General features: G+C 42.7%; 1 protein-coding gene and 33 non-coding genes across 34 annotated transcripts; all 34 read left to right on the forward strand.

The window, feature by feature from the left end:
- The first annotated feature begins 457 nt into the window (after positions 1-457).
- Positions 458-6,129, forward strand: plek (pleckstrin). Its single transcript, XM_056435638.1, has 9 exons — positions 458-516; positions 2,262-2,417; positions 2,557-2,738; positions 3,274-3,365; positions 3,499-3,683; positions 3,999-4,103; positions 4,417-4,500; positions 4,603-4,672; positions 4,814-6,129. Exons 1-9 carry the CDS (start codon positions 475-477, stop codon positions 4,951-4,953), a joined length of 1,056 nt encoding a protein of 351 aa, XP_056291613.1. The 5' UTR covers positions 458-474; the 3' UTR covers positions 4,954-6,129.
- Positions 6,130-9,727: 3,598 nt separating this feature from the next.
- trnai-uau (transfer RNA isoleucine (anticodon UAU)) lies at positions 9,728-9,821 on the forward strand. The gene is made up of 2 exons: positions 9,728-9,765; positions 9,786-9,821. It is a non-coding gene; the product is annotated as a tRNA-Ile (tRNA).
- A 226-nt stretch (positions 9,822-10,047) lies between these two features.
- trnai-uau (transfer RNA isoleucine (anticodon UAU)) lies at positions 10,048-10,141 on the forward strand. Its single transcript has 2 exons — positions 10,048-10,085; positions 10,106-10,141. It is a non-coding gene; the product is annotated as a tRNA-Ile (tRNA).
- A 226-nt stretch (positions 10,142-10,367) lies between these two features.
- trnai-uau (transfer RNA isoleucine (anticodon UAU)) lies at positions 10,368-10,461 on the forward strand. The gene is made up of 2 exons: positions 10,368-10,405; positions 10,426-10,461. It is a non-coding gene; the product is annotated as a tRNA-Ile (tRNA).
- Positions 10,462-10,687: 226 nt separating this feature from the next.
- On the forward strand, positions 10,688-10,781 carry trnai-uau (transfer RNA isoleucine (anticodon UAU)). The gene is made up of 2 exons: positions 10,688-10,725; positions 10,746-10,781. It is a non-coding gene; the product is annotated as a tRNA-Ile (tRNA).
- A 226-nt stretch (positions 10,782-11,007) lies between these two features.
- Positions 11,008-11,101, forward strand: trnai-uau (transfer RNA isoleucine (anticodon UAU)). The gene is made up of 2 exons: positions 11,008-11,045; positions 11,066-11,101. It is a non-coding gene; the product is annotated as a tRNA-Ile (tRNA).
- A 226-nt stretch (positions 11,102-11,327) lies between these two features.
- Positions 11,328-11,421, forward strand: trnai-uau (transfer RNA isoleucine (anticodon UAU)). The gene is made up of 2 exons: positions 11,328-11,365; positions 11,386-11,421. It is a non-coding gene; the product is annotated as a tRNA-Ile (tRNA).
- A 223-nt stretch (positions 11,422-11,644) lies between these two features.
- trnai-uau (transfer RNA isoleucine (anticodon UAU)) lies at positions 11,645-11,738 on the forward strand. Its single transcript has 2 exons — positions 11,645-11,682; positions 11,703-11,738. It is a non-coding gene; the product is annotated as a tRNA-Ile (tRNA).
- A 225-nt stretch (positions 11,739-11,963) lies between these two features.
- trnai-uau (transfer RNA isoleucine (anticodon UAU)) lies at positions 11,964-12,057 on the forward strand. The gene is made up of 2 exons: positions 11,964-12,001; positions 12,022-12,057. It is a non-coding gene; the product is annotated as a tRNA-Ile (tRNA).
- A 226-nt stretch (positions 12,058-12,283) lies between these two features.
- Positions 12,284-12,377, forward strand: trnai-uau (transfer RNA isoleucine (anticodon UAU)). Its single transcript has 2 exons — positions 12,284-12,321; positions 12,342-12,377. It is a non-coding gene; the product is annotated as a tRNA-Ile (tRNA).
- Positions 12,378-12,918: 541 nt separating this feature from the next.
- trnai-uau (transfer RNA isoleucine (anticodon UAU)) lies at positions 12,919-13,012 on the forward strand. The gene is made up of 2 exons: positions 12,919-12,956; positions 12,977-13,012. It is a non-coding gene; the product is annotated as a tRNA-Ile (tRNA).
- A 226-nt stretch (positions 13,013-13,238) lies between these two features.
- trnai-uau (transfer RNA isoleucine (anticodon UAU)) lies at positions 13,239-13,332 on the forward strand. Its single transcript has 2 exons — positions 13,239-13,276; positions 13,297-13,332. It is a non-coding gene; the product is annotated as a tRNA-Ile (tRNA).
- Positions 13,333-13,558: 226 nt separating this feature from the next.
- On the forward strand, positions 13,559-13,652 carry trnai-uau (transfer RNA isoleucine (anticodon UAU)). Its single transcript has 2 exons — positions 13,559-13,596; positions 13,617-13,652. It is a non-coding gene; the product is annotated as a tRNA-Ile (tRNA).
- An 864-nt stretch (positions 13,653-14,516) lies between these two features.
- On the forward strand, positions 14,517-14,610 carry trnai-uau (transfer RNA isoleucine (anticodon UAU)). Its single transcript has 2 exons — positions 14,517-14,554; positions 14,575-14,610. It is a non-coding gene; the product is annotated as a tRNA-Ile (tRNA).
- A 226-nt stretch (positions 14,611-14,836) lies between these two features.
- trnai-uau (transfer RNA isoleucine (anticodon UAU)) lies at positions 14,837-14,930 on the forward strand. The gene is made up of 2 exons: positions 14,837-14,874; positions 14,895-14,930. It is a non-coding gene; the product is annotated as a tRNA-Ile (tRNA).
- Positions 14,931-15,476: 546 nt separating this feature from the next.
- Positions 15,477-15,570, forward strand: trnai-uau (transfer RNA isoleucine (anticodon UAU)). Its single transcript has 2 exons — positions 15,477-15,514; positions 15,535-15,570. It is a non-coding gene; the product is annotated as a tRNA-Ile (tRNA).
- Positions 15,571-16,113: 543 nt separating this feature from the next.
- trnai-uau (transfer RNA isoleucine (anticodon UAU)) lies at positions 16,114-16,207 on the forward strand. Its single transcript has 2 exons — positions 16,114-16,151; positions 16,172-16,207. It is a non-coding gene; the product is annotated as a tRNA-Ile (tRNA).
- Positions 16,208-16,433: 226 nt separating this feature from the next.
- Positions 16,434-16,527, forward strand: trnai-uau (transfer RNA isoleucine (anticodon UAU)). The gene is made up of 2 exons: positions 16,434-16,471; positions 16,492-16,527. It is a non-coding gene; the product is annotated as a tRNA-Ile (tRNA).
- Positions 16,528-16,753: 226 nt separating this feature from the next.
- trnai-uau (transfer RNA isoleucine (anticodon UAU)) lies at positions 16,754-16,847 on the forward strand. The gene is made up of 2 exons: positions 16,754-16,791; positions 16,812-16,847. It is a non-coding gene; the product is annotated as a tRNA-Ile (tRNA).
- A 548-nt stretch (positions 16,848-17,395) lies between these two features.
- trnai-uau (transfer RNA isoleucine (anticodon UAU)) lies at positions 17,396-17,489 on the forward strand. The gene is made up of 2 exons: positions 17,396-17,433; positions 17,454-17,489. It is a non-coding gene; the product is annotated as a tRNA-Ile (tRNA).
- A 226-nt stretch (positions 17,490-17,715) lies between these two features.
- On the forward strand, positions 17,716-17,809 carry trnai-uau (transfer RNA isoleucine (anticodon UAU)). The gene is made up of 2 exons: positions 17,716-17,753; positions 17,774-17,809. It is a non-coding gene; the product is annotated as a tRNA-Ile (tRNA).
- A 226-nt stretch (positions 17,810-18,035) lies between these two features.
- trnai-uau (transfer RNA isoleucine (anticodon UAU)) lies at positions 18,036-18,129 on the forward strand. Its single transcript has 2 exons — positions 18,036-18,073; positions 18,094-18,129. It is a non-coding gene; the product is annotated as a tRNA-Ile (tRNA).
- Positions 18,130-18,355: 226 nt separating this feature from the next.
- Positions 18,356-18,449, forward strand: trnai-uau (transfer RNA isoleucine (anticodon UAU)). The gene is made up of 2 exons: positions 18,356-18,393; positions 18,414-18,449. It is a non-coding gene; the product is annotated as a tRNA-Ile (tRNA).
- Positions 18,450-19,311: 862 nt separating this feature from the next.
- Positions 19,312-19,405, forward strand: trnai-uau (transfer RNA isoleucine (anticodon UAU)). Its single transcript has 2 exons — positions 19,312-19,349; positions 19,370-19,405. It is a non-coding gene; the product is annotated as a tRNA-Ile (tRNA).
- Positions 19,406-19,946: 541 nt separating this feature from the next.
- trnai-uau (transfer RNA isoleucine (anticodon UAU)) lies at positions 19,947-20,040 on the forward strand. Its single transcript has 2 exons — positions 19,947-19,984; positions 20,005-20,040. It is a non-coding gene; the product is annotated as a tRNA-Ile (tRNA).
- A 544-nt stretch (positions 20,041-20,584) lies between these two features.
- Positions 20,585-20,678, forward strand: trnai-uau (transfer RNA isoleucine (anticodon UAU)). The gene is made up of 2 exons: positions 20,585-20,622; positions 20,643-20,678. It is a non-coding gene; the product is annotated as a tRNA-Ile (tRNA).
- A 544-nt stretch (positions 20,679-21,222) lies between these two features.
- trnai-uau (transfer RNA isoleucine (anticodon UAU)) lies at positions 21,223-21,316 on the forward strand. The gene is made up of 2 exons: positions 21,223-21,260; positions 21,281-21,316. It is a non-coding gene; the product is annotated as a tRNA-Ile (tRNA).
- Positions 21,317-21,542: 226 nt separating this feature from the next.
- Positions 21,543-21,636, forward strand: trnai-uau (transfer RNA isoleucine (anticodon UAU)). The gene is made up of 2 exons: positions 21,543-21,580; positions 21,601-21,636. It is a non-coding gene; the product is annotated as a tRNA-Ile (tRNA).
- A 1,497-nt stretch (positions 21,637-23,133) lies between these two features.
- On the forward strand, positions 23,134-23,227 carry trnai-uau (transfer RNA isoleucine (anticodon UAU)). Its single transcript has 2 exons — positions 23,134-23,171; positions 23,192-23,227. It is a non-coding gene; the product is annotated as a tRNA-Ile (tRNA).
- An 858-nt stretch (positions 23,228-24,085) lies between these two features.
- Positions 24,086-24,179, forward strand: trnai-uau (transfer RNA isoleucine (anticodon UAU)). Its single transcript has 2 exons — positions 24,086-24,123; positions 24,144-24,179. It is a non-coding gene; the product is annotated as a tRNA-Ile (tRNA).
- Positions 24,180-24,405: 226 nt separating this feature from the next.
- On the forward strand, positions 24,406-24,499 carry trnai-uau (transfer RNA isoleucine (anticodon UAU)). The gene is made up of 2 exons: positions 24,406-24,443; positions 24,464-24,499. It is a non-coding gene; the product is annotated as a tRNA-Ile (tRNA).
- A 226-nt stretch (positions 24,500-24,725) lies between these two features.
- trnai-uau (transfer RNA isoleucine (anticodon UAU)) lies at positions 24,726-24,819 on the forward strand. The gene is made up of 2 exons: positions 24,726-24,763; positions 24,784-24,819. It is a non-coding gene; the product is annotated as a tRNA-Ile (tRNA).
- A 546-nt stretch (positions 24,820-25,365) lies between these two features.
- On the forward strand, positions 25,366-25,459 carry trnai-uau (transfer RNA isoleucine (anticodon UAU)). Its single transcript has 2 exons — positions 25,366-25,403; positions 25,424-25,459. It is a non-coding gene; the product is annotated as a tRNA-Ile (tRNA).
- Positions 25,460-25,685: 226 nt separating this feature from the next.
- trnai-uau (transfer RNA isoleucine (anticodon UAU)) lies at positions 25,686-25,779 on the forward strand. The gene is made up of 2 exons: positions 25,686-25,723; positions 25,744-25,779. It is a non-coding gene; the product is annotated as a tRNA-Ile (tRNA).
- Positions 25,780-26,298: the final 519 nt, after the last annotated feature.

Below are 26,298 nucleotides of genomic sequence, written 5' to 3' on the forward strand. Positions count from 1 at the left end.
AATGTATTAGCAGATTGAATAGAAACAAGGAAAGAGGAAGTAGAGACATCATTGCATTGAAACAGAAAGTTCAGTAAAGGAAGCGGCTCAACTATAGGCACAGCAGAAAAGAACATGTACGTTGAAGGTGGGGCGCATTTACTGAACGATCATCCACCTCCTCTGTTTGAGTTCATGGAGATGAGCTTTTCGGCAGTGAGTCCAAGATCATTTGTAACGTTGGTATTTTTATCAGAACTTTCAAACTACGCTTTTATATTCTCTACTATGAATGTTAGAGGAATCAGCCGAGCACAGTTGGTGCAACTAAAAATATACCACGCAGAAGAGGAAGCTGGTTAACCACACGTCAGTCACACACACCCAAACGCACAACTTCCTGCTGCGCATGTGTGTGAGTGTGTTTGTGAGAGAGAGAGAGAGAGAGAGAAGGTGGATTGGGTGGGAGACGTTTTCGTCAGTCACGTAAAGATCATGCAGCCACAACAGATCAGAGAGGGATACTTGGTGAAAAAGGTAAGAATAATGACATAAAACACTTTCCACTTTGGAACATGTTAAAGTCTAACATGTGTATATATATATATATATATATATATATATATATATAATATACGAGGAAGTACCACATTTGGGTTTTTGCTGAGGGGAGAGGGCTGCAGAGGCGAAGAACACTGTCTCACTCAATGTCCTTTTAAGGTTAGCCCAGAAGCAGAATGAATAAATAAACATAAAAGAAATGTCTGAACAACCAGCGTTGAAGAGGAATGTTGTTCCGGCACAAACCAGCACAGAGAGGAGCGGACGTGGATTTCAAGTACTCACACGTCTGTGCTACAGCGGCAACAAGAACTCAGGTTCCTGCTTCTGTCCACAACCCAGGGAGTACACATGGCATGTGTGTTATAGGTTGTGTTTGACCATTTATCAACTATAAAAAACAAAACAAAGAATGCAATGACCTGAAATAAACTGTCTTTGCAATCGTGAACAGTTTGAAATCCAAAAAACAAACGACAACGTTAATTCCAACTGCTTTCAATAACAATGACAGCTATATATATATATATATATATATATGTATATATATATGTATATATATATATATTTATATTTATATATGTATATATATGTATATATATATACGTATATATATCTATATGTATATAGATATATATATTTATATTTATATATATATGCAATGTCCCTCATAAAACCAGGAATTAATTGACAAAAAGTAAAGTCTATTGAGAATGTGTTAGCTTCACACTTTCATTTTCTTTTCTAGATTGAGCTGAGTGTTACTTTCTATTTTCTAGAGCAATGAAAAGAACATTTGTAAACAATATTTTAGTGAATTATTTAGGTTGTTCAGTGCTATTGTTCTTGTTATTCAGTTTACATTTGTTGTTATTTAACTGTATTATCCTGGAAGTTATTTTTATTTTGTCCTATAGGTATTGTGAGACGTGGTCATATTTCTGTTCAGGTTTTATGTTTTTTCTAATTGAACACAAATACTATGGGCTGTTTGCCACAGACTGGTCGGACACGTTTGAGAGAAAGACGTACACATGGCTTTATAAATCTGAGTTTTGCATAAAGTGTTAGTATACACAGTGGTACATGAAATAAAGTATTAACGCTGCAGTATCAAGATACACACAGTGGGCATTAATAACAAGATTGAGGATATGTTTCACAGCGACCTATTTGGAAAGACTTTGTTGCGAATATAAGTTATGTACCTTTAATTTCATTGCCAAAAAAGGTCAAACAGGGAGTGAGGGGAGCAGAGAATACCGTGAGGTCAAGAGTTTGTCCCAGGAAATCCACTCAACAAAAACCCAAAAGAGGAGTGACCAAAGCCAGAACAACATTTTCTATTCATGCATTAGAGAAAACTCCCAACTGTAGATTCATTTCTGCATTTGTACGTGTTCCTGCACACTTTCATTTGTTAAGCCTGTAAGTTCATCTTTCACTTCATGTTACCAAACTTAGCGTGTGAAACCAAACACGAAGCAGAAGGGATAAAAAATAAATAATAATACATAAATAAATATACATTTCACGTTACATTCTCTGAATTTTTTTTTCACTCTTCCGGCGATATCAAACTGACAGACACATGCGCCTTAGAGTAAAAAAAAAAAAAGAGAGCTGTTGAAATAAGAATATGGATTCCGATGCTACATCCCTCAATACTTTCCCACTTCAGCTCGAGGCTGCCTGTTGACAACTGTCGTGTCGATCCTCAGGGGACGGTGCTCAACTCCTGGAAGGCTTTGTGGGCGGTGCTGTCAGAAGACGGGCTGGAGTTCTATAAAAAGAAAACAGACCAATCTCCGAAGGGAATGATCCCTCTGAAAGGAGCCACGTTCACCAGTCCATGCCAGGATTTCAGCAAGAGGACGGTGAGAAAATGTTAAATACTAAACAGCCTTGAAGGATTTAGAGGTGAAACTTAGCGAATAGTATTTGTAACAGAGTTCAAAACGACAATGAATTTGAAAATTTAATTGATTTGAGCTATTTTGTCCATGCTTCATTTAGCTGGTTTTCAAGATTACCACGGACCGGAAGCAGGATCACTTCTTCCAGGCCTCACATGTGGAGGAGAGAGAGTTTTGGGTCAAGGACATCAAGAGAGCGATTACCTGCCTCGAGGGCGGGACAAAGTTTGCCAGGAAGTCCACAAGACGCTCCATTCGCCTGCCTGACAAAATCAACCTGACGTACGTGTTCGGTAAAATCTTCCCGGTGGTGGAAACAATCATTTGAAAGGACCCGTTTTATTCGGAGAATTGAGCTTTTGTCAAAGGCCCGGCACCCTTGGTTGGGCTGCGTTCATTACCTTCGCATTGAAAATGCGGAAGGTAATGTTTTGATCGCCGTGTATTTGTATGCGTGCGTGTTATTCGCATAAGTCAAAAAGTATTAAACCGAATCGCATGACAGTTGGTGGGATGATTGGTTATTATCCGGGGACCATTTGATTAGATTTTGGGATCGATCGGGTCAAAGGTCAAGGTCAAGGTCATGAAAAGGTCAACATCTTCTTTTTACCATAGCACGGTCAATTTATATCCAATTGGAATGCAACTAATGCCAAAATGTTCTTAATTCAATGCCCAATATTGTGATATGCGAAGGTATGCGCTCTACCGAGTGCCCGTTCTAGTTCCACCTGTTTAGCTGTTATTGCATGTGCTTCGTGACAGATAAAGTGGGGAAAGACATGTTGACAATGTCCACATTGTGTTTTCTCAGAGAGCTGTACGCACTGATGAAAGACCAAGACGATGGAGTAAAAGAGTTAAAACTGGAGCAGGAGAACCGAGTCTTCAACCACTGCTTCACTGGTACTGTTGTCTTGGTTTTCTTTTATATAACAAGTGTGGAAATATATCGATATATATATATATATATATATATATATATATTTTAACTTTCCAATGGCCTCTGCATTTTCGCTCCTTTCTTATTTTTCCCCAGGTGCGACGGTGGTAGAGTGGCTGATTTCAAAGGAGAAAGCGAGAAATAGGCCTGAGGCCCTGATGCTAGCAACGGGGCTCCTGAATGAGGGCTTTCTCCAGCCGGCAGGAGACCTGTCAAAGGAGGGAGCCGAGAGTGGAGAGCACACCGCCTTCTTAGATGAGACAATTGCTCTTTATTACTTTGTACGTCTGAAAAGCTTTTATTGAACATTTGACATATTTGATACTTTTCTTTGTTATTTATTTTCTTTATTTTATATACATTTTCTGATTTATTTGATTTTAATCTAGGAAAGGAAATTATAAGCATTTTTTGCTTCTTCCTATAACTTTTCAGTCTTTCTCTTTTGTATAGTATATAGAATAATATTGAATTGTATTTGATTTGATTGAGTGAATAAAATACACAAAAACAACAACATATTTGACAGGTAAGTCTGGGGATGACTAAACATGATATCTGTGTGTGTGTGTGTGTGTGTGTGTGTGTGTGAGCAGGCAGACAGTGGGTTCTTTTGCGAAGGCTACTCCAGTGATGAAGACGTGCTTCTGAAGGAAGAATTCAGAGGAAACATCATAAAACAAGGCTGCTTACTGAAACAGGTGAATCAAAAAAGCATCACAGGGATTGTGTTACGCCGCACGCATTCGCGATTCCAATTACCACTGTATTAATAACAAGAGGAGTATATTAATGAGAAGGCAGGTTCTGTGTTGTACAGCAACAAAAGATCAAGCTTTTTAAATGAGCTCTCACATTCACGCACACGTGCAGAAAATAACCTTCTGTAGAAAGTGGGGAAACAATTCGTTATTACGATTAGGCAGCTCATTTGTCACTTTTTCGCACGGTCACTTTTTTTTAAAGATTGCTGAAAAAGAATCAGATGAAGCATGTTGTTTTATTTCATCACAGGGGCATAAGAGAAAAAACTGGAAGGTGCGAAAGTTTGTACTGAGAGACGACCCTGCTTATATGCATTACTATGATCCGACAAAGGTAGATGTACTAACTCGTACAAGCTGATATAAGAAAGAACAAAGAATATGAATGACATTCTCCTACTTTGGGGCTTTGTTTTGCCTCTTTTCTTGATGTCAGGGGGAGGATCCTCTGGGCTCGATCCATCTCCGTGGGTCTGTCGTTTCAGCTGTGGAGTACGTGCTCGATGGTGAGTGCCCACTGTCACATGAAAACACATGTCCCGTTGCTTCCCCACTGCGACCAGGACACGTAAAGACTGTTTACTGTCAGTAGTTTCTCATCGACTCATCCCTTTTAACTCCTTTTACTCCTCTGTTCCGGCTTTTAGCCAAAAAGTATGACATCGATGGCAACCTCTTTGAGATCATCACCTCGGATGAGACTCATTACTTCTTCCAAGCTGCGACGGCAGAAGAAAGGAAGGAATGGATCAATGCGATACAGGCGGTTTCGAAAAGTGGGAAATAACAGTGGCAGTGAGGCAGCCACCGTGACACCTATCGATTGTAAAACGCCACGTTGGAAATGTCTCAGTGTCTGAAGCGGTGCTGTGTCATTAGAGTAACTAACACAGTGAGGTGCGCTCCCCTGCAGGCTAGCAAATGTATGTTATGATGTTTTTGTGCATGTCCACTACCGTTCAAAAGTTTGGGGTCATCCAGACAATTTCGTGTCTTCCATGAAAACTCACTTTTACTTCTCAAATGAATTGAAAATTGAATAGAAAATATAGTCAAGACATTGACAAGGTTAGAAATAATGATTAATATTTGAAGTATTAATTTTGTTCTTCAAACTTCAAGCTCAAAGGAAGGCCAGTTGTATAGCTTATATCACCAGCATAACTGTTTTCAGCTGTGCTAACATAATTGCACAAGGGTTTTCTAATCAGACATTAGTCTTCTAAGGCGATTAGCAAACACAATGTACCATTAGAACACTGCAGTGATAGTTGATGGAAATGGGCCTCTATACACCTATGGAGATATTTCATTAGAAACCAGACGTTTCCACCTAGAAGAGTCATTTACCACATTAACAATGTATAGAGTGTATTTTTGATTAATGTTGTCTTTATTGAAAAAACAGTGCTTTTCTTTGAAAAATAAAGACATTTCTAAGTGATCCCAAACTTTTGAACGGTAGTGTATAAAAATAAATATAGGTGTCAACATGTCATGAGAGTAACTGGCGCCGCATGGTGCGCTCCTCTGTACACTAGCAAATGTATGTTATGATGTTTTTGTGCACTCATAAAAATGAATAAATGTAACAACGGTTAAATATTTTTTTTAAAATCGCTTATGCTTAATTACATGTTTGTATGCAAATGATGTCATAGTATTGTAATGTGTGCCAATGTCATTAACTCACGAGCACTTTATTTTCCAGCGTAGAAAAAAAAGGAGTAATATATTGGCCCTTTACTACTTATAATACAAATAATATTGTTTTAAATAATATTAAGTGTGGATTAATTATGTTTTGTCCCATTATTACCTCAAGATATTTGACCCTTGTTAAGATACTTGTTAATGTTTTGTTTTTGTTTGAGTACCATTGTGTACGTACAATGTGTACAAATTTTCCTGCATGTGCATATCTCGAAAACCAATAAAAGATTTGATCACAAAAAAAAAGATATTTGACCCACAACAGTCCGATCACAAAAAGGAAACTTCAGAGTCGTTGTCAAAAACTACTAGCTGTGTAATGCCCAGTTGTAGCCGATACTACTCAGTCGTACTCAAGAGAGTTATTCCTCCTTATTACCTGATGAGGGCTACTGTCATGTTCAAGTCCCTAAAAGACAACTCATTGTATCTAAAAACACTGCATTGATCTTGCATCTGTCAATTGATGCTCTATAATAGGCTGCATGCCGTGGTGTGATTGCTCAGCAGGCTAATGTTGATATATCTTTCATATAAGACACTAAGGCAGCTTTTTTAGGGGGAGGCTGCAAGCCAGAAGCTTAAACACGCTGTTTGAATATAATATCTGCTGAAACCGGAAAGAATGGTTCCACGGAAATAGGAACTCTGTGTTTGTGGTTGAAAGGCGCACCATTCTGCCCAATGTGGTTTCCTCCTTGTTCACTTGTCTTTCAAAAGTTTGAGATAGTTTCAGCTATCATACACACTCACTCGGTTCCTGAGCGTGAACTAATTCTGAATCATACAAAGGACTGGCTTCAGCTGCAGTAAAACTATATAAAAACATGACACAAACCTCTGACTATTCATGTGAAAGTCGTTGAGGAAAAATGTCCTATTTAATACAACAATGACCCCTTTGGTCATCAATTATGTATTAATAATATTATTCTAGAACTGAGCTCGTAAAAAGTACAGTTGGAAGGAAGAACAATGCTGAATGGTGGAATCATCTCCTAAATCATCACAGTTTACAGATCAATCCCCTCACTTTAATCGTATTTCATTACTGAAATTGTTCACAGATTTTCTGTGGGATTAGTCATATATATAATTTCAGGATTGGACCTTGAGAATCAGCACAGTAAAAACATTTTTTTTTGGCCATAAGTGATTCCACACATTTAAAGGATATAAACGTCAGTTAAATAAATGTAAAGGAATGTTATGTAATAAGATTCAATATATATACATATATATATATACATATATATATATATACATATATATATATAATATATGTAAACAGTTTGTTGGTAAAAAGGTGACAAAATGCTGCTAATTTACATGAGAGGATACATCATAATGCATTATAAGCTTTGTTATCTCATCTTGAAACTCATTTATCATGTTTGTGCTGCATCCCGGTTAGTTACATGTCTGTCTTTATTAGTATTCATAAGACAACCAAAAAGAAGACCAGTTTACCAATGTGACAATGACACAATATTTGTTTAGAAATGATGGGCATCATTGTTCAAAAAACATCATTGTTGCTGCCTGAACGTGAGTGTGTGTGTTTTACTATTATAACACAGGAGGGCGCTGTCTATCAACCTAACATTCCTGTGACTCGTTGCAAATGATTTTCAATGATTAATGGTACATTCATCTTGCAAAACATGACACACACACACACACACACGTACACACACACACACACACGCACACACACAACTATAATGTATACTTGAAAGATGGAGAAATAACAATTCAATAAAGCTTAAGTAAAATTGTAGCTATGTATAATTATGTCAACATCAATCCGAATGTAGGACTTTATATTATACTCTGAGTGGCCATCACATGCATTTAAATAAATAAAGGGTCGTATGCTCGCACAAATAAATCTGTAACAGGTTGTGCGTGAACATGTCAAAGCGTGTGCATGCATGTTCATGCACACTGTTGTAATATTTCAGCTGAGCCCAGTTAAATGACCGGACCAGTAGCATGTTCGAATGCTTAATAAGATCAAGGAAAGAGCTGCGAAAAAGATCAGAAACACAACAACTAAATGCAAGATTGAGTAATCCATGTTCAAACCCTCCCTTTCTGATCAAATAGAAAGCAATGTGGCTCCCAACAAACCTGGAAGATAACAAACAAATAATTCAAAGGAGACATCATCCAAGAGGTGTGTCTCTCACCAGTGGTGATGGTGGCAGATCAAAGTAACAGTCGCTCTTTCATCCTGGAGCTGGAAGAAAGAGCATCCCAAGGAGTAGGAGACGGGGAGTTTGTATTCTAATGTACAGGCACCAATGTTGTACAACAGATCATAACTTATTCAATAAAAACTGAGGAATGATTTCTGAAACAATGTGGCTGTGACTTATTTATTTAAAGAAGAATGCGGTGCTCTTCATTCCAATATTTAACCTCATCACTGATGAGGAACTTTTGCAATTTAACCCTCCTGTTACCTTAGGGTCAATTTGACCCCATTCAATGTTTAACCCTCCTGTTACCTTTATATTTACTGACGTGTTTTACCCTTGGGGTCAATTTGACCCCAGCAATTAAAACCTCCAAAAAATTATTAGAATTAATATTGTTTCCCAAGTTTAAGTGTGAGGTACTTTATGTTTGTTTGTTGACTTCCTAAATAGCCCTTTAAATATATAAAAAAGTTGATATTTCTTATATGTTTGACACAGTGAAAAACAGCCTGGGGTCAAATTGACCCGAAAGAACACCGACATTAAACATTGAATGGGGTCAAATTGACCCTAAAGGTAACAGGAGGGTTAAGTTGATCAAAACTCAATGAAGCTACAACACAGTTAAATGTGTGTTTTAATAAAGTAAATATGTACCAAATACATCAATATGTACCAAGTATGTGTAAGCTGGCTAATGCTCACACAAGTGGATGTAATGCATTTTTAAAGTCTGCTAGGAAACAAGGTGTGATAAGGAGAGAGGACAGAGGGAGGAGGAGCCAGATCTAGTAATTGGGAAAATATTGTAAAAGGACAGACAGGTCTACAGATTAACAGTGTGCTGTTTCACATGTTGAATATTAAACACTATAGACCGTCATTTCTATTATGATAACGATATTCTACCTGCAGTCAATCACTACACAGGATCGTGTCTCTTTTGAAACATTACAGTGGAGCGGCTTGCATGGAGCATTCATTTAGGATGTCGACAGCATTACCAAGAAACGTTATCCAACTTTATGATGAAAATATTACGTATTGACTAGCGATGAAAATCAGTGAAAACAGGTTCCCATTAAGATTTGACCTGCTGATTATGTCCAGTGTCTGACCTTGAATGAGTTTCCTGTACTAACGCTGAGCTATTGAAGAAACGGATGGATTGTGTTAAAGTTCATACGAATCTCGAGCTGCCTTGTGCTTGGAAGAAGTAGTCCAGAAGCCAGAGATGTATAATAAGTATTTAATTTAAGAAACAATCATCAGCACATACCTAGTCCGGCCGGATGCGCCAACGTGATTCTGTTTCCAGTCCATTGGATGAAGACAGCGAACAGTTTTTCGTGAGAGACCAATATAAGACAGTATACTGCTGAGCCATGCCGAGGTTGTGAGTTCGAGCCTCACCTGGAGCATTTCTATATTGGACAATACAGTGTTAATAACACCTTTCCAAAGGAGCCTCAATACACCACTCTGTCTATATAGTTTTGGAGCAGCAATCTCAAACTCCTTTTGAGGACAACCTCTCACCTTCTGGGAGGTATCAACTATTCTCTTGGCCAATTTGTAGTCCAACAAAGTCCTGATCCACGTCCAATGCCATCCTTCGTAGCCTATATAAGATTCATAGAAGAAGCTCCAGTGGCGCAATCGGTCAGCGCGCGGTACTTATAAGACAGTATACTGCAGAGCCATGCCGAGGTTGTGAGTTCGAGCCTCACCTGGAGCATTTCTCTATTGGACAATACAGTTTTAATATTACCTTTCCAGAAGCAGCCTCTTTACGCTGCTCCTTCTCTGATGGTTTTGGACCAGCAATCTCAAGCTCTGTTTGACTATAGCCTCTCAACTTCTGGCAAGTATCATCTATTCTCTTTGCGAGTCAGTAGTCCATTAAAGTCCTCATCCCTTGTTCAATGCCATCCTTCGTTGCCAATTAAAGATGCACAGAAGAAGCTCCAGTGGCGCAATCGGTCAGCGCGCGGTACTTATAAGACAGTATACTGCAGAGCCATGCCGAGGTTGTGAGTTCGAGCCTCACCTGGAGCATTTCTATTTTGGACAATAAACTGTTAATAACACCTTTCCAGAAGGACCCTCGATACACCCCTCTGTCTACGATGGTTTTGGAGCAGCAATCTCAAACTCTGTTTGACTATAGCCTCTCAACTTCTGGCAAGTATCATCTATTCTCTTTGCGAGTCAGTAGTCCATTAAAGTCCTCATCCCTTGTTCAATGCCATCCTTCGTTGCCTATTAAAGATTCATAGAAGAAGCTCCAGTGGCGCAATCGGTCAGCGCGCGGTACTTATAAGACAGTATACTGCAGAGCCATGCCGAGGTTGTGAGTTCGAGCCTCACCTGGAGCATTTCTATTTTGGACAATAAACTGTTAATAACACCTTTCCAGAAGGACCCTCGATACACCCCTCTGTCTACGATGGTTTTGGAGCAGCAATCTCAAACTCTGTTTGACTATAGCCTCTCAACTTCTGGCAAGTATCATCAATTCTCTTTGCGAGTCAGTAGTCCATTAAAGTCCTGATCCCTTGTCCAATGCCATCCTTCGTTGCCTATATAAGATTCATAGAAGAAGCTCCAGTGGCGCAATCGGTCAGCGCGCGGTACTTATAAGACAGTATACTGCAGAGCCATGCCGAGGTTGTGAGTTCGAGCCTCACCTGGAGCATTTCTATATTGGACAATACAGTGTTAATAACACCTTTCCAGAAGAAGCCTCTATAGGCCGCTCTGTCTAGTATGGTTTTGGAGCAGCAATCTCAAACTCCTTTTGAGGACAGCCTCTCACCTTCTGGGAGGTATCAACTATTCTCTTGGCGAATCTGTAGTCCAACAAAGTCCTGATCCCACGTCCAATGCCATCCTTCGTTGCCTATTTAAGTTTCACAGAAGAAGCTCCAGTGGCGCAATCGGTCAGCGCGCGGTACTTATAAGACAGTATACTGCAGAGCCATGCCGAGGTTGTGAGTTCGAGCCTCACCTGGAGCATTTCTCTATTGGACAATACAGTTTTAATATTTCCTTTCCAGAAGCAGCCTCTTTACGCTGCTCCTTCTCTGATGGTTTTGGAGCAGCAATCTCAAGCTCTGTTTGACTATAGCCTCTCAACTTCTGGCAAGTATCATCTATTCTCTTTGCGAGTCAGTAGTCCATTAAAGTCCTCATCCCTTGTTCAATGCCATCCTTCGTTGCCTATTAAAGATTCATAGAAGAAGCTCCAGTGGCGCAATCGGTCAGCGCGCGGTACTTATAAGACAGTATACTGCAGAGCCATGCCGAGGTTGTGAGTTCGAGCCTCACCTGGAGCATTTCTATATTGGACAATAAACTGTTAATAACAGCTTTCCAGAAGAAGCCTCTATACACCGCTCTGTCTAGTATGGTTTTGGAGCAGCAATCTCAAACTCTGTTTGACTATAGCCTCTCAACTTCTGGGAAGTATCAACTATTCTCTTGCGAATCAGTAGTCCATTAAAGTCCTGATCCCTTGTTCAATGCCATCCTTCGTTGCCTATAAGATTCATAGAAGAAGCTCCAGTGGCGCAATCGGTCAGCGCGCGGTACTTATAAAACAGTGTACTGCAGAGCCATGCCGAGGTTGTGAGTTCGAGCCTCACCTGGAGCATTTCTATTTTGGACAATAAACTGTTAATAAAACCTTTCCAGAAGGACCCTCCATACACCCCTCTGTCTATGATGGTTTTGGAGCAGCAATCTCAAACTCTGTTTGACTATAGCCTCTCAACTTCTGGGAGTATCATCAATTCTCTTTGCGAGTCAGTAGTCCATTAAAGTCCTGATCCCTTGTTCAATTCCATCCTTCGTAGCCTCTTTAAGATTCACAGATGAAGCTCTAGTGGCGCAATCGGTCAGCGCGTGGTACTTATAAAACAATATACTGCAGAGCCATGCCGAGGTTGTGAGTTCGAGTCTCACCTGGAGCATTTCTCTATTGGACAATACAGTTTTAATATTACCTTTCCAGAAGCAGCCTCTTTACGCTGGTCCTTCTCTGATGGTTTTGGACCAGCAATCTCAAACTCCTTTTGAGGACAGCCTCTCACCTTCTGGGAGGTATCAACTATTCTCTTTGCGAGTCTGTAGTCCAACAAAGTCCTGATCCCACGTCCAATGCCATCCTTCGTTGCCTATATAAGATTCACAGAAGAAGCTCCAGTGGCGCAATCGGTCAGCGCGTGGTACTTATACGACAGTATACTGCAGAGCCATGCCGAGGTTGTGAGTTCGAGCCTCACCTGGAGCATTTCTCTATTGGACAATAAACTGTTAATAACACATTTCCAGAAGGACCCTCGATACACTGTCTATGATGGTTTTGGAGCAGCAATCTCAAACTCTGTTTGACTATAGCCTCTCAACTTCTGGCAAGTATCATCTATTCTCTTTGCGAGTCAGTAGTCCATTAAAGTCCTGATCCCTTGTTCAATTCCATCCTTCGTAGCCTCTTTAAGATTCACAGATGTAGCTCCAGTGGCGCAATTGGTCAGCGCGTGGTACTTATAAGACAGTATACTGCAGAGCCATGCCGAGGTTGTGAGTTCGAGCCTCACCTGGAGTTTTTATATATTGGACAATACAGTGTTAATAACACCTTTCCAGAAGAAGCCTCTATAGGCCGCTCTGTCTAGAATGGTTTTGGAGCAGCAATCTCAAACTCTGTTTGAGTACAAACTCTCAACTTCTGGGAGGTATCAACTATTCTCTTGGCGAATCTGTAGTCCAACAAAGTCCTGATCCCATGTCCAATGCCATCCTTCGTTGCCTATATAAGATTCATAGAAGAAGCTCCAGTGGCGCAATCGGTCAGCGCGCGGTACTTATAAGACAGTATACTGCAGAGCCATGCCGAGGTTGTGAGTTCGAGCCTCACCTGGAGCATTTCTATTTTGGACAATAAACTGTTAATAACACCTTTCCAGAAGAAGCCTCTATAGGCCGCTCTGTCTAGGATGGTTTTGGAGCAGCAATCTCAAACTCTGTTTGACTATAGCCTCTCAACTTCTGGCAAGTATCATCTATTCTCTTTGCGAGTCAGTAGTCCATTAAAGTCCTGATCCCTTGTCCAATGCCATCCTTCGTTGCCTATTTAAGTTTCACAGAAGAAGCTCCAGTGGCGCAATCGGTCAGCGCGCGGTACTTATAAGACAGTATACTGCAGAGCCATGCCGAGGTTGTGAGTTCGAGCCTCACCTGGAGCATTTCTATTTTGGAAAATAAACTGTTAATAACACATTTCCAGAAGGACCCTCGATACACCCCTCTGTCTACGATGGTTTTGGAGCAGCAATCTCAAACTCTGTTTGACTATAGCCTCTCAACTTCTGGCAAGTATCATCTATTCTCTTTGCGAGTCAGTAGTCCATTAAAGTCCTCATCCCTTGTTCAATGCCATCCTTCGTTGCCTATTAAAGATTCATAGAAGAAGCTCCAGTGGCGCAATCGGTCAGCGCGCGGTACTTATAAGACAGTATACTGCAGAGCCATGCCGAGGTTGTGAGTTCGAGCCTCACCTGGTGCATTTCTATATTAGACAATACAGTGTTAATAACACCTTTCCAGAAGAAGCCTCTATAGGCCGCTCTGTCTAGTATGGTTTTGGAGCAGCAATCTCAAACTCCTTTTGAGGACAGCCTCTCACCTTCTGGGAGGTATCAACTATTCTCTTGGCGAATCTGTAGTCCAACAAAGTCCTGATCCCACGTCCAATGCCATCCTTCGTTGCCTATATAAGATTCACAGAAGAAGCTCCAGTGGCAATCGGTCAGCGCGCGGTACTTATAAGACAGTATACTGCAGAGCCATGCCGAGGTTGTGAGTTCGAGCCTCACCTGGAGCATTTCTATTTTGGACAATAAACTGTTAATAACACCTTTCCAGAAGGACCCTCGATACACCCCTCTGTCTACGATGGTTTTGGAGCAGCAATCTCAAACTCTGTTTGACTATAGCCTCTCAACTTCTGGCAAGTATCATCTATTCTCTTTGCGAGTCAGTAGTCCATTAAAGTCCTCATCCCTTGTTCAATGCCATCCTTCATTGCCTATTAAAGATTCATAGAAGAAGCTCCAGTGGCGCAATCGGTCAGCGCGTGCTACTTATAAGACAGTATACTGCAGAGCCATGCCGAGGTTGTGAGTTCGAGCCTCACCTGGAGCATTTCTATATTGGACAATACAGTGTTAATAACACCTTTCCAGAAGAAGCCTCTATAGGCCGCTCTGTCTAGGATGGTTTTGGAGCAGCAATCTCAAACTCCTTTTGAGGACAGCCTCTCACCTTCTGGGAGGTATCAACTATTCTCTTGGCGAATCTGTAGTCCAACAAAGTCCTGATCCCACGTCCAATGCCATCCTTCGTTGCCTATATAAGATTCATAGAAGAAGCTCCAGTGGCGCAATCGGTCAGCGCGCGGTACTTATAAGACAGTATACTGCAGAGCCATGCCGAGGTTGTGAGTTCGAGCCTCACCTGGAGCATTTCTATTTTGGACAATAAACTGTTAATAACACCTTTCCAGAAGGACCCTCGATACACCCCTCTGTCTACGATGGTTTTGGAGCAGCAATCTCAAACTCTGTTTGACTATAGCCTCTCAACTTCTGGCAAGTATCATCAATTCTCTTTGCGAGTCAGTAGTCCATTAAAGTCCTGATCCCTTGTTCAATTCCATCCTTCGTAGCCTCTTTAAGATTCACAGATGTAGCTCCAGTGGCGCAATCGGTCAGCGCGCGGTACTTATAAGACAGTATACTGCAGAGCCATGCCGAGGTTGTGAGTTCGAGCCTCACCTGGAGCATTTCTCTATTGGACAATACAGTTTTAATATTTCCTTTCCAGAAGCAGCCTCTTTACGCTGCTCTGTCTCTGATGGTTTTGGACCAGCAATCTCAAACTCTGTTTGACTATAGCCTCTCAACTTCTGGCAAGTATCATCTATTCTCTTTGCGAGTCAGTAGTCCATTAAAGTCCTCATCCCTTGTTCAATGCCATCCTTCGTTGCCTATTAAAGATTCATAGAAGAAGCTCCAGTGGCGCAATCGGTCAGCGCGCGGTACTTATAAGACAGTATACTGCAGAGCCATGCCGAGGTTGTCAGTTCGAGCCTCACCTGTAGCATTTCTATATTGGACAATACAGTGTTAATAACACCTTTCCAGAAGAAGCCTCTATAGGCCGCTCTGTCTAGGATGGTTTTGGAGCAGCAATCTCAAACTCTGTTTGAGGACAGCCTCTCACCTTCTGGGAGGTATCAACTATTCTCTTGGCGAATCTGTAGTCCAACAAAGTCCTGATCCCACGTCCAATGCCATCCTTCGTTGCCTATTTAAGTTTCACAGAAGAAGCTCCAGTGGCGCAATCGGTCAGCGCGCGGTACTTATAAGACAGTATACTGCAGAGCCATGCCGAGGTTGTGAGTTCGAGCCTCACCTGGAGCATTTCTCTATTGGACAATACAGTTTTAATATTTCCTTTCCAGAAGCAGCCTCTTTACGCTGCTCCTTCTCTGATGGTTTTGGAGCAGCAATCTCAAGCTCTGTTTGACTATAGCCTCTCAACTTCTGGCAAGTATCATCTATTCTCTTTGCGAGTCAGTAGTCCATTAAAGTCCTCATCCCTTGTTCAATGCCATCCTTCGTTGCCTATTAAAGATTCATAGAAGAAGCTCCAGTGGCGCAATCGGTCAGCGCGGTACTTATAAGACAGTATACTGCAGAGCCATGCCGAGGTTGTCAGTTCGAGCCTCACCTGTAGCATTTCTATATTGGACAATACAGTGTTAATAACACCTTTCCAGAAGAAGCCTCTATAGGCCCTCTGTCTAGGATGGTTTTGGAGCAGCAATCTCAAACTCTGTTTGAGTACAAACTCTCAACTTCTGGGAGGTATCAACTATTCTCTTGGCGAATCTGTAGTCCAACAAAGTCCTGATCCCATGTCCAATGCCATCCTTCGTTGCCTATTGAAGATTCAAAGAAGAAGCTCCAGTGGCGCAATCGGTCAGTGCGCGGTACTTATAAGACAGTATACTGCAGAGCCATGCCGAGGTTGTGAGTTCGAGCCTCACCTGGAGCATTTCTATTTTGGACAATACAGTGTTAATAACACCTTTCCAGAAGTAGCCTCGATACACCCCTCTGTCTACGATGGTTTTGGAGCAGCAATCTCAAACTCTGTTTGACTATAGCCTCTTAACTTCTGGCAAGTATCATCTATTCTCTTTGCGAGTCAGTAGTCCATTAAAGTCCTCATCCCTTGTTCAATGCCATCCTTCATTGCCTATTAAAGATTCATAGAAGAAGCTCCAGTGGCGCAATCGGTCAGTGCGCGGTACTTATAAGACAGTATACTGCAGAGCCATGCCGAGGTTGTGAGTTCGAGCCTCACCTGGAGCATTTCTTTATTGGACAATACAGTGTTAATAACACCTTTCCAGAAGAAGCCTCTATAGGCCGCTCTGTCTAGGATGGTTTTGGAGCAGCAATCTCAAACTCCTTTTGAGGACAGCCTCTCACCTTCTGGGAGGTATCAACTATTCTCTTGGCGAATCTGTAGTCCAACAAAGTCCTGATCCCACGTCCAATGCCATCCTTCGTTGCCTATATAAGATTCATAGAAGAAGCTCCAGTGGCGCAATCGGTCAGCGCGCGGTACTTATAAGACAGTATACTGCAGAGCCATGCCGAGGTTGTGAGTTCGAGCCTCACCTGGAGCATTTCTATTTTGGACAATAAACTGTTAATAACACCTTTCCAGAAGGACCCTCGATACACCCCTCTGTCTACGATGGTTTTGGAGCAGCAATCTCAAACTCTGTTTGACTATAGCCTCTCAACTTCTGGCAAGTATCATCAATTCTCTTTGCGAGTCAGTAGTCCATTAAAGTCCTGATCCCTTGTTCAATTCCATCCTTCGTAGCCTCTTTAAGATTCACAGATGTAGCTCCAGTGGCGCAATCGGTAAGCGCGCAGTATTTATACGACAGTATACTGCAGAGCCATGCTGAGGTTGTGAGTTCGAGCCTCACCTGGAGATTTTCTATTTTGGACAATAAACTGTTAATAAAACCTTTCCAGAAGAAGCCTCTTTACGCAGCCCTCTGTCTACGATGGTTTTGGAGCAGCAATCTCAAGCTCTGTTTGACTATAGCCTCTCAACTTCTGGCAAGTATCATCTATTCTCTTTGCGAGTCAGTAGTCCATTTAAGTCCTCATCCCTTGTTCAATGCCATCCTTCGTTGCCAATTAAAGATGCACAGAAGAAGCTCCAGTGGCGCAATCGGTCAGCGCGCGGTACTTATAAGACAGTATACTGCAGAGCCATGCCGAGGTTGTGAGTTCGAGCCTCACCTGGAGCATTTCAATTTTGGAAAATAAACTGTTAATAACACATTTCCAGAAGGACCCTCGATACACCCCTCTGTCTACGATGGTTTTGGAGCAGCAATCTCAAACTCTGTTTGACTATAGCCTCTTAACTTCTGGCAAGTATCATCTATTCTCTTTGCGAGTCAGTAGTCCATTAAAGTCCTCATCCCTTGTTCAATGCCATCCTTCATTGCCTATTAAAGATTCATAGAAGAAGCTCCAGTGGCGCAATCGGTCAGCGCGCGGTACTTATAAGACAGTATACTGCAGAGCCATGCCGAGGTTGTGAGTTCGAGCCTCACCTGGTGCATTTCTATATTAGACAATACAGTGTTAATAACACCTTTCCAGAAGAAGCCTCTATAGGCCGCTCTGTCTAGTATGGTTTTGGAGCAGCAATCTCAAACTCCTTTTGAGGACAGCCTCTCACCTTCTGGGAGGTATCAACTATTCTCTTGGCGAATCTGTAGTCCAACAAAGTCCTGATCCCACGTCCAATGCCATCCTTCGTTGCCTATATAAGATTCATAGAAGAAGCTCCAGTGGCGCAATCGGTCAGCGCGCGGTACTTATAAGACAGTATACTGCAGAGCCATGCCGAGGTTGTGAGTTCGAGCCTCACCTGGAGCATTTCTATTTTGGACAATAAACTGTTAATAACACCTTTCCAGAAGGACCCTCGATACACCCCTCTGTCTACGATGGTTTTGGAGCAGCAATCTCAAACTCTGTTTGACTATAGCCTCTCAACTTCTGGCAAGTATCATCAATTCTCTTTGCGAGTCAGTAGTCCATTAAAGTCCTGATCCCTTGTTCAATTCCATCCTTCGTAGCCTCTTTAAGATTCACAGATGTAGCTCCAGTGGCGCAATCGGTCAGCGCGCGGTACTTATAAGACAGTATACTGCAGAGCCATGCCGAGGTTGTGAGTTCGAGCCTCACCTGGAGCATTTCTATTTTGGACAATAAACTGTTAATAACACCTTTCCAGAAGGACCCTTGATACACCCCTCTGTCTACGATGGTTTTGGAGCAGCAATCTCAAACTCTGTTTGACTATAGCCTCTCAACTTCTGGCAAGTATCATCTATTCTCTTTGCGAGTCAGTAGTCCATTAAAGTCCTCATCCCTTGTTCAATGCCATCCTTCGTTGCCTATTAAAGATTCATAGAAGAAGCTCCAGTGGCGCAATCGGTCAGCCATGTACTTATAAGACAGTATACTGCAGAGCCATGCCGAGGTTGTCAGTTCGAGCCTCACCTGTAGCATTTCTATATTGGACAATACAGTGTTAATAACACCTTTCCAGAAGAAGCCTCTATAGGCCGCTCTGTCTAGGATGGTTTTGGAGCAGCAATCTCAAACTCTGTTTGAGTACAAACTCTCAACTTCTGGGAGGTATCAACTATTCTCTTTGCGAATCTGTAGTCCAACAAAGTCCTGATCCCATGTCCAATGCCATCCTTCGTTGCCTATATAAGATTCATAGAAGAAGCTCCAGTGGCGCAATCGGTCAGCGCGGTACTTATACGACAGTATACTGCAGAGCCATGCCGAGGTTGTGAGTTCGAGCCTCACCTGGAGCATTTCTATTTTGGACAATAAACTGTTAATAACACCTTTCCAGAAGGACCCTCGATACACCCCTCTGTCTACGATGGTTTTGGAGCAGCAATCTCAAACTCTGTTTGACTATAGCCTCTCAACTTCTGGCAAGTATCATCAATTCTCTTTGCGAGTCAGTAGTCCATTAAAGTCCTGATCCCTTGTTCAATTCCATCCTTCGTAGCCTCTTTAAGATTCACAGATGTAGCTCCAGTGGCGCAATCGGTCAGCGCGCGGTACTTATAAGACAGTATACTGCAGAGCCATGCCGAGGTTGTGAGTTCGAGCCTCACCTGGAGCATTTCTATATTGGACAATACAGTGTTAATAACACCTTTCCAGAAGAAGCCTCTACAGGGCACTCTGTCTAGAATGGTTTTGGAGCAGCAATCTCAAACTCCTTTTGACTATAGCCTCTCAACTTCTGGGAGGTATCATCTATTCTCTTTGAGTCAGTAGTCCATTAAAGTCCTGATCCCTTGTTCAATGCCATCCTTCGTTGCCTATTAAAGATTCTTAGAAGAAGCTCCAGTGGCGCAATCGGTCAGCCAGTACTTATAAGACAGTATACTGCAGAGCCATGCTGAGGTTGTGAGTTCGAGCCTCACCTGGAGCATTTCTATATTGGACAATACAGTGTTAATAACACCTTTCCAGAAGAAGCCTCTATAGGCCGCTCTGTCTAGGATGGTTTTGGAGCAGCAATCTCAAACTCTGTTTGAGTACAAACTCTCAACTTCTGGGAGGTATCAACTATTCTCTTTGCGAGGCTTTAGTCCAACAAAGTCCTGATCCCACGTCCAATGCCATCCTTCGTTGCCAATTAAAGATTCATAGAAGAAGCTCCAGTGGCGCAATCGGTCAGCGCGCGGTACTTATAAGACAGTATACTGCAGAGCCATGCCGAGGTTGTGAGTTCGAGCCTCACCTGGAGCATTTCTATTTTGGACAATAAACTGTTAATAACACCTTTCCAGAAGGACCCTCGATACACCCCTCTGTCTACGATGGTTTTGGAGCAGCAATCTCAAACTCTGTTTGACTATAGCCTCTCAACTTCTGGCAAGTATCATCAATTCTCTTTGCGAGTCAGTAGTCCATTAAAGTCCTGATCCCTTGTTCAATTCCATCCTTCGTAGCCTCTTTAAGATTCACAGATGTAGCTCCAGTGGCGCAATCGGTCAGCGCGGTACTTATAAGACAGTATACTGCAGAGCCATGCCGAGGTTGTGAGTTCGAGCCTCACCTGGAGCATTTCTATATTGGACAATACAGTGTTAATAACACCTTTCCAGAAGAAGCCTCTATAGGCCGCTCTGTCTAGAATGGTTTTGGAGCAGCAATCTCAAACTCCTTTTGAGGACAGCCTCTCACCTTCTGGGAGGTATCAACTATTCTCTTTGCGAGTCTGTAGTCCAACAAAGTCCTGATCCCATGTCCAATGCCATCCTTCGTTGCCTATATAAGATTCATAGAAGAAGCTCCAGTGGCGCAATCGGTCAGCGCGCGGTACTTATACGACAGTATACTGCAGAGCCATGCCGAGGTTGTGAGTTCGAGCCTCACCTGGAGCATTTCTATTTTGGACAATAAACTGTTAATAACACCTTTCCAGAAGGACCCTCGATACCCCTCTGTCTACGATGGTTTTGGAGCAGCAATCTCAAACTCTGTTTGACTATAGCCTCTCAACTTCTGGCAAGTATCATCAATTCTCTTTGCGAGTCAGTAGTCCATTAAAGTCCTGATCCCTTGTTCAATTCCATCCTTCGTAGCCTCTTTAAGATTCACAGAAGAAGCTCCAGTGGCGCAATCGGTAAGCGCGCGGTATTTATACGACAGTATACTGCAGAGCCATGCTGAGGTTGTGAGTTCGAGCCTCACCTGGAGCATTTCTATTTTGGACAATAAACTGTTAATAACACCTTTCCAGAAGGACCCTCCATACACCCCTCTGTCTATGATGGTTTTGGAGCAGCAATCTCAAACTCTGTTTGACTATAGCCTCTCAACTTCTGGCAAGTATCATCTATTCTCTTTGCGAGTCAGTAGTCCATTAAAGTCCTCATCCCTTGTTCAATGCCATCCTTCGTTGCCTATTTAAGATTCAGAGAAGAAGCTCCAGTAGCGCAATCGGTCAGCGCACGGTACTTATAAGACAGTATACTGCAGAGCCATGCCGAGGTTGTGAGTTCGAGCCTCACCTGGAGCATTTCTATATTGGACAATACAGTGTTAATAACACCTTTCCAGAAGAAGCCTCTACAGGGCACTCTGTCTAGAATGGTTTTGGAGCAGCAATCTCAAACTCCTTTTGAGGACAGCCTCTCACCTTCTGGGAGGTATCAACTATTCTCTTTGCGAGTCTGTAGTCCAACAAAGTCCTGATCCCACGTCCAATGCCATCCTTCGTTGCCTATTTAAGTTTCACAGAAGAAGCTCCAGTGGCGCAATCGGTCAGTGCGCGGTACTTATAAGACAGTATACTGCAGAGCCATGCCGAGGTTGTGAGTTCGAGCCTCACCTGGAGCATTTCTTCATTGGACAATACAGTGTTAATAACACCTTTCCAGAAGAAGCCTCTATAGGCCGCTCTGTCTAGGATGGTTTTGGAGCAGCAATCTCAAGCTCTGTTTGACTATAGCCTCTCAACTTCTGGCAAGTATCATCTATTCTCTTTGCGAGTCAGTAGTCCATTAAAGTCCTCATCCCTTGTTCAATGCCATCCTTCGTTGCCTATTAAAGATTCATAGAAGAAGCTCCAGTGGTGCAATCGGTCAGCCTGTACTTATAAGACAGTATACTGCAGAGCCATGCCGAGGTTGTGAGTTCGAGCCTCACCTGGAGCATTTCTATTTTGGACAATAAACTGTTAATAACACCTTTCCAGAAGAAGCCTCTATAGGCCGCTCTGTCTAGGATGGTTTTGGAGCAGCAATCTCAAACTCTGTTTGATTACAGCCTCTCAACTTCTGGGAGGTATCAACTATTCTCTTTGCGAGTCTGTAGTCCAACAAAGTCCTGATCCCACGTCCAATGCCATCCTTCGTTGCCTATATAAGATTCCCAGAAGAAGCTCCAGTGGCGCAATCGGTCAGCTGCCATGTACTTATAAGACAGTATACTGCAGAGCCATGCCGAGGTTGTGAGTTCGAGCCTCACCTGGAGCATTTCTATTTTGGACAATAAACTGTTAATAACACCTTTCCAGAAGGACCCTCGATACACCCCTCTGTCTAGAATGGTTTTGGAGCAGCAATCTCAAACTCTGTTTGACTATAGCCTCTCAACTTCTGGCAAGTATCATCAATTCTCTTTGCGAGTCAGTAGTCCATTAAAGTCCTGATCCCTTGTTCATTTCCATCCTTCGTAGCCTATTAAGATTCATAGAAGAAGCTCCAGTGGCGCAATCGGCCCCCGTGGTACTTATAAGACAGTATACTGCAGAGCCATGCCGAGGTTGTGAGTTCGAGCCTCACCTGGAGCATTTCTTTATTGGACAATACAGTGTTAATAACACCTTTCCAGAAGAAGCCTCTATAGGCCGCTCTGTCTAGGATGGTTTTGGAGCAGCAATCTCAAACTCCTTTTGAGGACAGCCTCTCACCTTCTGGGAGGTATCAACTATTCTCTTGGCGAATCTGTAGTCCAACAAAGTCCTGATCCCATGTCCAATGCCATCCTTCGTTGCCTATATAAGATTCATAGAAGAAGCTCCAGTGGCGCAATCGGTCAGCGGTACTTATACGACAGTATACTGCAGAGCCATGCCGAGGTTGTGAGTTCGAGCCTCACCTGGAGCATTTCTATTTTGGACAATAAACTGTTAATAACACCTTTCCAGAAGGACCCTCGATACACCCATCTGTCTACGATGGTTTTGGAGAAGCAATCTCAAACTCTGTTTGACTATAGCCTCTCAACTTCTGGCAAGTATCATCAATTCTCTTTGCTAGTCAGTAGTCCATTAAAGTCCTGATCCCTTGTTCAATTCCATCCTTCGTAGCCTCTTTAAGATTCACAGATGTAGCTCCAGTGGCGCAATCGGTCAGCGCGTGGTACTTATAAGACAGTATACTGCAGAGCCATGCCGAGGTTGTGAGTTCGAGCCTCACCTGGAGCATTTCTCTATTGGACAATACAGTTTTAATAACACCTTTCCAGAAGGAGCCTTTACGCTCCTCTGTCTGATGGTTTTGGAGCAGCAATCTCAAGCTCTGTTTGACTATAGCCTCTCAACTTCTGGCAAGTATCATCTATTCTCTTTGCGAGTCAGTAGTCCATTTAAGTCCTCATCCCTTGTTCAATGCCATCCTTCGTTGCCAATTAAAGATGCACAGAAGAAGCTCCAGTGGCGCAATCGGTCAGCGCGGTACTTATAAGACAGTATACTGCAGAGCCATGCCGAGGTTGTGAGTTCGAGCCTCACCTGGAGCATTTCTATTTTGGACAATAAACTGTTAATAACACCTTTCCAGAAGAAGCCTCTATAGGCCGCTCTGTCTAGGATGGTTTTGGAGCAGCAATCTCAAACTCTGTTTGAGTACAAACTCTCAACTTCTGGGAGGTATCAACTATTCTCTTGGCGAATCTGTAGTCCAACAAAGTCCTGATCCCATGTCCAATGCCATCCTTCGTTGCCTATATAAGATTCATAGAAGAAGCTCCAGTGGCGCAATCGGTCAGCGCGGTACTTATAAGACAGTATACTGCAGAGCCATGCCGAGGTTGTGAGTTCGAGCCTCACCTGGAGCATTTCTTTATTGGACAATACAGTGTTAATAACACCTTTCCAGAAGAAGCCTCTATAGGCCGCTCTGTCTAGGATGGTTTTGGAGCAGCAATCTCAAACTCTGTTTGAGTACAAACTCTCAACTTCTGGGAGGTATCAACTATTCTCTTGGCGAATCTGTAGTCCAACAAAGTCCTGATCCCATGTCCAATGCCATCCTTCGTTGCCTATATAAGATTCATAGAAGAAGCTCCAGTGGCGCAATCGGTCAGCGCGCGGTACTTATAAGACAGTATACTGCAGAGCCATGCCGAGGTTGTGAGTTCGAGCCTCACCTGGAGCATTTCTATTTTGGACAATAAACTGTTAATAACACCTTTCCAGAAGGACCCTCGATACACCCCTCTGTCTACGATGGTTTTGGAGCAGCAATCTCAAACTCTGTTTGACTATAGCCTCTCAACTTCTGGCAAGTATCATCAATTCTCTTTGCGAGTCAGTAGTCCATTAAAGTCCTGATCCCTTGTTCAATTCCATCCTTCGTAGCCTCTTTAAGATTCACAGATGTAGCTCCAGTGGCGCAATCGGTAAGCGCGCAGTATTTATACGACAGTATACTGCAGAGCCATGCTGAGGTTGTGAGTTCGAGCCTCACCTGGAGCATTTCTATATTGGACAATACAGTGTTAATAACACCTTTCCAGAAGAAGCCTCTATAGGCCGCTCTGTCTAGGATGGTTTTGGAGCAGCAATCTCAAACTCTGTTTGAGTACAAACTCTCAACTTCTGGGAGGTATCAACTATTCTCTTTGCGAGTCTGTAGTCCAACAAAGTCCTGATCCCATGTCCAATGCCATCCTTCGTTGCCTATATAAGATTCATAGAAGAAGCTCCAGTGGCGCAATCGGTCAGCGCGCGGTACTTATAAGACAGTATACTGCAGAGCCATGCCGAGGTTGTGAGTTCGAGCCTCACCTGGAGCATTACTATTTTGGACAATAAACTGTTAATAACACCTTTCCAGAAGGACCCTCGATACACCCCTCTGTCTACGATGGTTTTGGAGCAGCAATCTCAAACTCTGTTTGACTATAGCCTCTCAACTTCTGGCAAGTATCATCAATTCTCTTTGCGAGTCAGTAGTCCATTAAAGTCCTGATAGCTTGTTCAATTCCATCCTTCGTAGCCTCTTTAAGATTCACAGATGTAGCTCCAGTGGCGCAATCGGTAAGCGCGCGGTATTTATACGACAGTATACTGCAGAGCCATGCTGAGGTTGTGAGTTCGAGCCTCACCTGGAGCATTTCTATATTGGACAATACAGTGTTAATAACACCTTTCCAGAAGAAGCCTCCATACACCCCTCTGTCTATGATGGTTTTGGAGCAGCAATCTCAAACTCTGTTTGACTATAGCCTCTCAACTTCTGGCAAGTATCATCTATTCTCTTTGCGAGTCAGTAGTCCATTAAAATCCTCATCCCTTGTTCAATGCCATCCTTCGTTGCCTATTAAAGATTCATAGAAGAAGCTCCAGTGGCGCAATCGGTCAGCGCGCGGTACTTATAAGACAGTATACTGCAGAGCCATGCCGAGGTTGTGAGTTCGAGCCTCACCTGGAGCATTTCTATTTTGGACAATAAACTGTTAATAACACCTTTCCAGAAGAAGCCTCTATAGGCCGCTCTGTCTAGGATGGTTTTGGAGCAGCAATCTCAAACTCTGTTTGAGTACAAACTCTCAACTTCTGGGAGGTATCAACTATTCTCTTGGCGAATCTGTAGTCCAACAAAGTCCTGATCCCATGTCCAATGCCATCCTTCGTTGCCTATATAAGATTCATAGAAGAAGCTCCAGTGGCGCAATCGGTCAGCGCGCGGTACTTATAAGACAGTATACTGCAGAGCCATGCCGAGGTTGTGAGTTCGAGCCTCACCTGGAGCATTTCTTTATTGGACAATACAGTGTTAATAACACCTTTCCAGAAGAAGCCTCTATAGGCCGCTCTGTCTAGGATGGTTTTGGCAGCAATCTCAAACTCTGTTTGAGGACAGCCTCTCACCTTCTGGCAAGTATCAACTATTCTCTTGACGAATCTGTAGTCCAACAAAGTCCTGATCCCACGTCCAATGCCATCCTTCGTTGCCTATATAAGAATCAGAGTAGAAGCTCCAGTGGTGCAATCGGTCAGCGCGCGGTACGTATAAGACAGTATACTGCAGAGCCATGCCGAGGTTGTGAGTTCGAGCCTCACCTGGAGCATTTCTATTTTGGACAATAAACTGTTAATAACACCTTTCCAGAAGGACCCTCGATACACCCCTCTGTCTACGATGGTTTTGGAGAAGCAATCTCAAACTCTGTTTGACTATAGCCTCTCAACTTCTGGCAAGTATCATCAATTCTCTTTGCGAGTCAGTAGTCCATTAAAGTCCTGATCCCTTGTTCAATTCCATCCTTCGC

Source organism: Pseudoliparis swirei, chromosome 17 (genome assembly GCF_029220125.1).
Source record: "Pseudoliparis swirei isolate HS2019 ecotype Mariana Trench chromosome 17, NWPU_hadal_v1, whole genome shotgun sequence".
NCBI lineage: Eukaryota > Metazoa > Chordata > Actinopteri > Perciformes > Liparidae > Pseudoliparis > Pseudoliparis swirei.

Excerpts from the sequence above, each read along its gene's own strand:
- plek (XM_056435638.1), top strand. The coding sequence starts at position 475 with ATGCAGCCACAACAGATCAGAGAGGGATACTTGGTGAAAAAG. Across the intron at positions 2,739-3,273 it reads CCTGACAAAATCAACCTGAC|AGAGCTGTACGCACTGATGA; the intron begins GTACGTGTTCGG and ends GTGTTTTCTCAG. Across the intron at positions 4,104-4,416 it reads AAGGCTGCTTACTGAAACAG|GGGCATAAGAGAAAAAACTG; the intron begins GTGAATCAAAAA and ends ATTTCATCACAG.